Source organism: Physella acuta, unplaced genomic scaffold (genome assembly GCF_028476545.2).
Source record: "Physella acuta isolate Inbredline_101_S28 unplaced genomic scaffold, ASM2847654v3 ptg002312l, whole genome shotgun sequence".
Taxonomy (NCBI): Eukaryota; Metazoa; Mollusca; class Gastropoda; family Physidae; genus Physella; species Physella acuta.
In genome coordinates, this window is record NW_026733810.1 from 35,322 (window position 1) to 45,832 (window position 10,511).

General features: G+C 36.2%; 1 protein-coding gene across 1 annotated transcript; it reads right to left on the minus strand.

Annotated features, from left to right (window-relative positions):
- Window positions 1-425: 425 nt before the first annotated feature.
- Window positions 426-10,284, minus strand: LOC131932907 (beta-1,4-N-acetylgalactosaminyltransferase bre-4). The gene is made up of 9 exons (XM_059289798.1): window positions 10,184-10,284; window positions 7,272-7,482; window positions 6,551-6,628; window positions 5,553-5,661; window positions 4,977-5,106; window positions 2,187-2,374; window positions 1,325-1,447; window positions 966-1,058; window positions 426-646 (listed from the first exon to the last, which is right to left on the minus strand). Exons 2-9 carry the CDS (start codon window positions 7,417-7,419, stop codon window positions 451-453), a joined length of 1,065 nt encoding a protein of 354 aa, XP_059145781.1. The 5' UTR covers window positions 7,420-7,482; window positions 10,184-10,284; the 3' UTR covers window positions 426-450.
- Window positions 10,285-10,511: the final 227 nt, after the last annotated feature.

Consider the following 10,511-nt stretch of genomic DNA (forward strand, 5'->3'; position numbering starts at 1 on the left):
ATTTTTTCCAGACTTTTTTCTCCCGGGAGTGGAGGGGGGGGGAGCACTCATAATCTTCTGGAATTTAAGGAATTGGTACAAACTTTTGAGACGAAGGAGGCAAGTAAAATTTGATTTTCATGTCTACTTATAATAAATTATTAATACATTGATAATATATTAATATGTCACTTTTAATTAATTGTTTTCTTATACATTTGTTTTAGTAATTAATTTGTGTGAAAGGGGGGCGTTTTAATAAGTTTTGCCTAAGACGCTAATTAACCTGGCACCGGCACCGACTATAACCCTAACCTTAACACTTGGAAGTTTATCAACAGGCTCATTATTATAAAGCAGAATAGTCTGGTACCACATCCATCCCAATAACAAAACACCTTCATTTTTTTAAACAGATTTTATTATATAATAAATACATTGAAAATTTACACTGTTATAAAGCAATAAAAGTTAGTCATGTTTATCATGTTTTCGATTGGTTGATTTCTTCAGTGTGACATTTAAATCATCCAATAGCTGCGTCTGGTTGACTTGAACATACACCCATGTGTACAGGGGAAGTAACTTGAGATCAAGAAGTTTGTATTTCAGAGTGTTGAGGCCGTCTTTGTGGATTCGATTTCGGCTTGATGCAAGCAGCTGTGTTCTGGAAAACCAGTCACCAAAATAGACAGAGGAATTCCACATTTGAATTACAAAAATTGCATACACCAATTTGTATATATGTATGTATATATATATATATATATATATATATATATATATATATATATATATATATATATATATATATATATATATATATATATATATATATATATATATATATATATATATATATATATAATGTATATGCATAAGTATATATATATATATATACACATACATAGTTATCCCTCTACAAATCAACAAAATTCTTGGTTTGCAACCACATACGTTTTAAATTAGGATGTCGTCTTACAAACCTGTCTTCTTGGTTTTCTTTGGCATGTCGCATCATAGTGTATGTTGCAACCCATGGCTCATAACGAGATATCAGCATGCCATGACTTCGCACTCTAATAATGAAAAATCTCAGAAACAGTTAACAATGAAAACTTTAAATTGTTCATTATAATTAATTAAAAAAGTGTAACACTATTGTCTGAACTACCAAAGTTTAGTTGCTAAAGATAAAAGAATTAAGTTATCCATACATATTTTTCATATTAAGATAAGGAAAGATTTTCTAAAGTTTTATCATTCAATAATGTTAACATTTAAAAATAAAAAATAAAAAATTTTAATTCTATAAATGGTTACAAGTGTGGATAAAAGTACTCACCTGTATGACATATCATCATCCTCCCCACCCCATCCAAAGTAAACATTGGAAAAACCATTCACCCGTGACATCATATCTCTTGTTAGCATAGACGCCCCACCAAATATGTTCTGATACATTAATCTGTGGGGGAAAATAAAATACAGGTACACCAAACACAGTAGCGTAGCGAGGGGGGGGGGGGCGGGGGGGGGGGGGGACATATGTCCCGGGGCGCCGACCTTAGGGGGCGCCAAAATGGGTTGGAAAAATAAATTGAAAGGTTGAGGGGGTTGCAAATCAAAAGTTTGAGGGTGGGGGGTGCAAATCGAAATCTCGATGGGGTGGGGGTGCAAATCGAAAGTTTGAGGGGGGGTGGGGTGCAAATCAAAATCTCGAGGGGGGTGTGCAAATCGAAAAGTTTGTCCCCGGGCGCCGGGAAGGGTCGCTACGCCTCTGATCAAACACAAGTGATTAATTTTACCTGGGGTAAATCTTTTATTGGACTGATTTTTTTTTATAATTTTAAGTCCTACTGTTAAACTGAAAACAAATTTAAGAAAATTTAAAATAAAAGAATAAAGATAGTTTTTTCCTAAAAATGTGTACTCTTTGAAATGTTAAGGTATAATTCTTGTCATACTCAACCAATGAAGTAATTTAATTATTTAACTTCTAAACTGCATTAAAATAAGTTATTTTACCAATACTGATATTTACTTTTATTTGTAATATAAAGCTATATTTTTTTAAGAAAAGAAAATTTTAATTTATTTACATTCATTATTTCCCTATACTTTGGTAGTTCATCTAATTCTTCTAAGATGGAACCGCAGTATGTATTTGCCACACAACAGATGTGATTAAAGTAATTAATTCTTACCTGTTGCCATGGACATCAATTGAAGCACTGAGGTGAACTGGGTGATCCCCACAGGTGTAATAATTTCTGTCGTCTAGAGGTAATAAGTCAACGTCATGAAAGACAAAACAGTCATAATCACGAAGCTTTAACGACTCCACAAAACCGATGTTCATAAGAATGGCTCTGTTGAACAGCTGCCCTTCAGCCTGAAAATATTTTGTTACTTGAAATATATTTTTAATGTAGCTTTTATTCAATCCTAATCTATAAATCCCCACGTTCGCACATCTCTCTCTCTCTCTCTTTCTCTGTCCGCAAAAAATTTTCGCCGGACATCACGTCAGAATCGGCAGCGATATATCGAGAACTTTTTACGGACTTTTGTTGAAAATAATATGTTAGATGTTTTAAATGTATAACCACAATTTTATTTAAAGAAGAAAAATAAAAATTTAAGGCGTATTCGAATGTAGAGAAACAGTATTATTTATGCAACCGGAAAAGCATTAATATATGTGAAAAAGAACGCATAAAACTGTGTCGTCACTATTGCTTATACATTAACTAATGACGTCATCTGCCGTGTTTAGAATGAAAAGAAATGAACTATTTCAGGGGTCGGCAACCTGCGGCTCGCGAGCCGCATGCGGCTCTTTAGGTGTCCAGTTGCGGCTCTTCAGCTCCATGCACAAATACTAATAATTATTTTATTTTATTTCCAAAACTTATAAAAATATTAGTCTGCAACACTCGGTAATAAAAGATATAACAATAGACATAAACAATAAACATTAACTATTCTATTAGAATATTTAGTTACTATCTATCTCAGTGTACTTCCTATTACATTGTCCATTTCGAATTGAAACATTCAACTTCATAGTGGATATCACAAAGAAACTAAAACTGAAAGGAAAATCTAGCCTATGTCTTGCTTAAAGTAGTGGTTTATTCGAAAAAACAAGCTTTTTTTTTTTGTTGAATACATGATGAGCGGTAAATTACTTAATTACGAAAAATCTGAAACAAATATCGTTATGAAACCAATGCTACTATTCAATCACTTCAGCATTAATATAAACATAATGAAGGGTGTTTTCACTGAGATATTTGAGCTATTCAAAACAAATTCAAGTACTCTGACTTACATAGTAGATCCTCTCATCACAAAAAAATGAGATTATCTCATATATTCAAAGCTATTTATTTTAAACGATATATATATATATATATATATATATATATATATATATATATATATATATATATATATATATATATATATATAGTATGATCTTTGTTTAGGATTATATAATTACTAAACAAATAAACTATTGACATAAAAATGTTAGTGGCTCTTTAAAACCCGGGTAATGTTGTAAATTGTAACTTTTGGCTCTTTCGTCTCAAAAGGTTGCCGACCCCTGAACTATTTAATTCAAATTTGATTTAGATCTACGTACACTATGAAATGTAGCCTATACAATACAATTTTTCCGGCCTAAACTCATAAAATTTATTTTATTTATTTGGATTCTAGATCTAGATATTCTAGATTCATCTATTCAAATAATACATTTCTATACTAAAGTATTTCAGGCCTTAATTACTTTATTGAAATCTTTGTTTATCTATGCAATTTGCTAATCTCTATAATATATAAAGCAAAGTTGTCGGGTGCCCGACAGGGCACTTCCCGGCGCCGCAGGCGCTTCAAATTTGGCAGGATCTTGCCTTGGGGCGACAGAACACGGTGGCCGGTTGGCCGAAAAGTCTACGATGATGGGGTCAAAACTGACCTCGACTGACCGGCGCCTTATATGAGCTATAAATCGAAAAAAAATGTCCACGGAGGAACCTCTTCATAACTCCTGAGGTCGTAGACCGACCCTCGGGCGAATTAATTAAGCATTCAAATTCTCAATGTTTTCGAAAGCCTAAGCAAAGCTGGGCAGCATGCCTAGTAACATTTTATAAATGCAATATTTATTTGCATGTCATTTAATATTCTAATTTATTCTAATTAAGGAATAAAATAGTTCAAAACAAAACTTTATACTGTTATTTTTAGTCATTCATTTTTGTGTTAATACAGTGGAGTTTCCTTATCCCAAGGGCTACAGGACATTACCCACCTTAGCCTAAAACTTCACACAAAACCAAAACCAACGCTAGACACAACCCTAACCCTAACTCTAACCCTAACCCTTACCTTAACCCTAACCCTAGCCCTAAACCTAGCCCTAACCCTAACCCTAGCCCTAAACCTAGCCCTAACCCTAACCCTAACTCTAACCCTGTCCGGGGGGGGGGGGGGTAATGTCCTACTGGGCGGGGGGGGGGTTAATTGACAGGGGGGTAATTACTCTGGGGGGTAATGTGGGGGGGGGGAATGTCCTGTTCCCATTCGCAAGATGGTCTGTGAGGCAGATGAAGTAGAGTTCATCTGTTTACCTGACTTTGGCTTATGAAGAGGTAGTGTGGTCAGTATTATGCTCAGCCATCTTAACTTTTCCTGAAGTGAGTCAAGTACCCATCAGATGGTATGGATTTAGGTCCAAACTCAAAACTGTCTGGTTAGTAGTTGAGTGCTCTGCCTTTTGACCATACTAATGTACATATGCTACTGTAAAACTAGCAACAACAACAAAGGAACAACTAATGCAATTTGATACTTGCTTTAGTATACCATTAACAATTCCTAACACTAAAGGAAGATTTTTAAAATTCTGATTCTGGCTTTATACTACAGTTTAAAACAAAAGATTATACTGAAGCAAATACATCTTTTAAGTTCGAGATACTTGCCTGTTCGACCACAAATATTCCGTATTCTAAGTTTTGCCTCTGCAGAAATGGGTGCATGTGCCGCAGAAATATTTTTAGATGTATTTGTCTCTCTCTGAATGGTACAATGATGGCTACCCTGTGCTGAGATCTAGTGGCAACAAGTTAGATATGAGTGTTTATAACAGTTTATAGCACATACATGAGTCATTTTATTTGTAAAAACTATATCTTTTCATAATGATCAAGTTATAAAAAGTTAATGGTTAATTTTCTTTATGATTATAATACCAAACTCAATTTTCATCACTTTTTCATTGTGTTAACATTTTTTTAAGCTGCTTTACATGTTTACATATAGAGATATATTTTAAATAAAAAAGAATTTACCTGTGATGAATGGAACAAAAAATAAATTTCAAGTAAAACATACAAAATGTCAATTTAGAACTTAACTTAAAATTAATTAAATTATAAAAGCATGATTTTTTCATTAATTCCCTATTGATGGAGTATTTGAAAAAAAAATAACAATTATCCTTGAGAAGAAAGTAAACTTGTTCTGTGAAGTTTAATAATTAACACTGATCTGAGAACCTGCAGTGTGGAGGAATGAAATGTCCTCCAGGTACGAGGTTGGGTCCTAGCTCTTCAACCAGCTCTGACAGACCAGGCACTGTGTCAGTGTCTGCATTAATTGGACCATCTGCAAAAATTTAAAAAAATAAGTTTTAACAATAGGACTGCATGGCCAGGCATTAAATAAGAACATGACCGCTAACTCAAATGCCTCCAGAGGCGTAGCGACCCTTCCCGGCTCCCGGGGACAAACTTTTCGATTTGCACCCCATCCCCCCCTCAAGATTTCGGTTTGCACCCCCTTCAAGATTTTGATTTGCACACCCGCCCCCCTCAACCTTTCAATTTATTTTTCCAACCCATTTTGGCGCCCCTAAGGTCGGTGCCCGGGGCCATATGTCCCCCCCCCCCCCCCTCGCTACGCTACTGAATGCCTCAAGTCTGGATTAAGGGCTTGAGGCTGTGGGATGTTTCTGAGTCCACCCAACTTTGTTGTATACCTGACTACTCAATACCTTCATAAGCTTGAGGACAGGGAAACAGGTGAAATCCAGTTCAATTACCCTATTGACCATGCGGTCCTTAAGGACATCATACTTTTAAACATTGTTGAAGATTTTTTCTTATACTTTTAATTTATTTAATTTAATAGTTTTTAATTTAATTGGTCAGATTTTACAAATGACATTTACGGATAGTATATAAAATATATTAATTATATTTATCATAAAACAAGGCATGAATGAAGAGACTTTTTTTATAAACAAAGCATTAATTAAAAATAAATGTAGACTTTCCGCAACTTAAGCGACACACATAACAGCTGAGTCAACTCAGTGACATACCACACACTCAAGCCATCATAATCATATTTATTAAAATTTTACCGAAATTTATTTTTATATTTCTCGATAATTAATTTGCCACTTGTTATACTTCAAATGTTGGTTCTGCTTAAAAAAAACTAAATAATAAACTAAAAAATATTTTGTTTTGGAAAGCCATGAAACACTTACGGGAAGAGTTGTACAAAGGGAGACTGCATGGTGTTTTGGGGGCAAGGAAGTTGAGATGAACAGCATTAGATAGCAAACCTGTGGAATATAGTATCAAATTATGAGCTTCAGGACAGTCGAAGGGATGAAGTATGTTTTGTCTTTGTGGGTATAAAAAAGTATAAGGATGTGCAATAGTAATTTAATCATGTACAACAGCAGTACTTGGGTGTACAGCAGTGGTAGTGGGGTGTCCAACAGTGGTAGTGGGGGTGTAAGGTTAGGGTGTGTACAACAGTACTACTTGAGTGTAACAACAGTGGTACTGGGGTGTGTACACCAGCAGTACTGGGGTGTACAACCGTGGTAGTGGGGTATAAGGTTAGGGTGTGACCAACAGTGGTACTGAGGGTGTACAACAGCTGCACTGGGGTGTACAACAGCAGTGCAAAGGTGGACAACAACTATACTGGGGTGTACAACTGAAGTAATAGGGTGTACATCTGGAGTACAAAGGTGTACTGCAGCAGTACTAGGACATATAACAGTAGTAAAAAGGTGTATAACAACAGTACAAAAAAGTACCAGTGGTACAAAAGCAGTACAATGATGTACAGCAGCAATATAATAGTGCAAAATTAGTACCATTATGTTGCTTAACTACAGTACAATGGTACACAATATTAATACAAAACACCTTATTTAAAAGCTTGTATCGCCAACAAAACAAACACACATTTACCTAATGCTATCCTCCTGTACTTGTTAGTCTTTTCCGCTGTATACAGTAATGAAAAGATGAAAAATGTCGTGATGATGATCAGAAACAAACAGAGGAACTGTCGTCTTCTGAATTTGGTGGATGGCCACAAAAACTTTGATGAATACATGGTGTATAGGGTTCTCTCATTTTACTCCTCGTGAAGCTTCATTCCTTTTGGAGACGATGGAATCTGAGAAAATGTGTTTTATCATTATTGAGTTTTTCAAAAACGAAAATCTCGTTTAAATTAATTAGATTAATGTAGAAACAACATCGTCGTTGAAATTAATCTGATGTGATGATTCATCATTATCATTTCCCGTTCGTGCCCATGACACATGGGGCAGATGAAGTAGAGTTCAACTGCTTCAGAAGCCTCGGCATATAAAGGGATAGCGTGGTCAGCACTATGCCCAGCCGCCTTTTTTTCCCTTACGTGAGTTAGGTACCCATTAGAGTTGGGTGTGCACATTTGAATCCGGATTCAAACTCGAGACTCTTGGGTTAGCAGTCTAGCTAGGCCAGGCCGTCCCAGATTTAATGATTAAACGCAGTTTGTTTCAGGGATTTCTCTATAGATGAGGAGAGGAATTACCCCTAAAAGCACGTCCACACGTTAATTAGGGGTCATCCATAAATGACGTCATGCCTTTTGGACGATTTTTACCTCCCCCCCCCCCTCCCCCCTGTCACACTTCGTCACAAAAAGCCAGACCCCCTCCCCCCCCCCTAAAATGACGTCACACCTCAGCCTACACCCCCCCCCCTCAAAATTGCAGTTGATTTTTTTTTTTAAACATCCATATTTTTCTAAAATCTTGTCTGAACTCTGTCAAAATAGAGTATTTTAATCAATTCCTATTACAATTTATTAAAACAGTTTTCTAAAACGCGAAATAACGTCTAAAATTCGTTTTCTAACATTGCTTTTTTATAATGCAAAAGTGTGACGTCGCAACGTCTGAACCCCCCCCCTCCCCCTCATCACACACCATCATAAACTTACGGACCCCCTACGAGTGTGACGTCATTTATGGACGACCCCTTTGGGAGTTTTTTTGTTATGATGTCACCCCTCTAGGACAGGGGTCGGCAACCTGCGGCTCGCGAGCCGCATGCGGCTCTTTTGATGTCGAGATGCGGCTCTTCAACTCCATGCACACATATTACTAATTATTTTAATTTATTTTTAAAACTCATAAAAATATTAGTCTGCAATGCTCCGTTATTAAAGATATAGATCTAATAACAATGTAAAGTTTATAATTTCGAGCAGAGCTTGCTAAACTACTTTAATATGTTTTGTGCGAAACATGTGTATGTTTTTTTATGAATAAATATTATTTCATATTTTAAATGTAATGTATATATATATATATATATATATATATATATATATATATATATATATATATATATATATGTATATGTATATATATACCTAATCAAATATCATAATATTGAAATAAAAATGTTTGTGGCTCTTTAAAAACTGTGAAATATGGTAGATTGTAACTTTTGGCTCTTCTGTCCCAAAAGGTTGCCGACCCCTGCTCTAGGATAGTGTCACACCCCCCTTCCCCGTTATATATAGTCATCCCCCTTTAAAAGTTTAATAGTGTCTTGTTTGGTCTTAAAATAAATGACAGCTAAAAACAAATTTTAAAAACCTATGTAAAAAAAAACTTTTCTAGTTTTAATCCTCTCATATATAAAAAGCTGTTTTAAAAAACTTAAAGCTGTTTAAGAGGGATGGTTGATTTTTTTAAAAAACAACTGCAGTAACCATCCACTTCTACTCTCATCCATGGATAGCTACTGGGGGTTATCCATAATTCAGTGACCATTTTTTAAAGTACGATCATCGTAAAACGTGAAGGCCCTACTTAGACTTTAAATGAGTCATAGATTAGAACATTATGTGCTGTTGTACTGAGTCCGGCATTGCGTTTTATTTATTGATGGAATCGTGTTAGATCAGGGGTCGGCAACCTTTTGAAGCGGAAGAGCCAAAAGTTACAATTTTCAAAATTTCCCTGGTTTTAAAGAGCCACTAACATTTTTTTTATTTCAAATATTTTATTTTTTGATTAAGATTATTAGTATTTGTTTAAGGAGCTGGAGAGCCGCATCTTGATATCAAAAGAGCCGCATGCGGCTCGCGAGCCGCAGGTTGCCGACCCCTGTGTTAGATATCCGTGAATTTAGTAGTCAGTACTCACTACGAATGTAGTCACCTATATTGGTAATAGCATTAACTGTAGAGGTAGCAGCCTATATTATAGGCTGGTTAGTAGCCCTCACTGTACAGGTAGGTGACTATATTGGCTAGTAGCACTCGTTGCCTATAGAGACCAGTTATTAGGACTCACTGCAAAGGTAGTGGCCTATCTAGGCAAGTAGTACTCACTGCAAAGATAGTAGCCTTTATAGGCTAGCACTCACTGTAAAGTTAGCAGCCTTTATAGGCTAGCACTCACTGTAAAGTTAGCAGCCTATAGAGTTCAGTATTTAGAACCCACTGCAAAGGTAGTGACCTAAAGGCTAAATAGGCTAGTAGCGCTCACTGTAAAGGTAGTTGCCTATAGCGAACAGAAGTTAGCACATACTGCTAAGATAGCAGCTTATATTGGCTAGTAGTTAGCACTCACTGCAAAGGTAGTAGCTTATATAGGCTAGTAGCAGTCACTGCAAAGGTAGTGGTCTTTACAGGCGAGTGGCACTCACAGTAAAGGTAGACCAGTAGTTATCACTCTCTGTCAATATAAGTTTATTAAAATTCCTGCAGTTAGGCGAGCCATAGTGAAATATGATTTAATAATTTACACTCAGTAGTTCACTTTTGTAGTTAGGCAAGTGTGTCGACAAGTTTTAAATACACATTGACTCACCTTCCCATCGCTGCAACACACCGTCTGGACTCGGGGTAACATGCAATTAAAAACACAGCAACAACACGGCACGTACACGCTCAGAGTATATTAAAAAAGGTCATAGTTCACACATCTGAAGGTATAGCGAGAACACGCGCGCGAGTGTGAGTCGCGCATGCCAACAGAAGGTGCCGGAATTTTCATGGTAGGCCGACGTGTATTCTCCCCCTTTCTTTTTTTTTTCAACACGTCCGCCCGACGCTATAAGATACATGAGGGTTTAGGACCTAGGTGTATGGGCAAGGGAGGGAACTCACTTCTGCGGGACAGTGGGTTGCGGTTACTG

Excerpts from the sequence above, each read along its gene's own strand:
- LOC131932907 (XM_059289798.1), bottom strand. The coding sequence starts at position 7,419 with ATGTATTCATCAAAGTTTTTGTGGCCATCCACCAAATTCAGAAGACGA. Across the intron at positions 2,375-4,976 it reads GAATATTTGTGGTCGAACAG|GCTGAAGGGCAGCTGTTCAA; the intron begins GCAAGTATCTCG and ends AAATATTTTCAG. Across the intron at positions 647-965 it reads AAAGAAAACCAAGAAGACAG|AACACAGCTGCTTGCATCAA; the intron begins GTTTGTAAGACG and ends CTGGTTTTCCAG.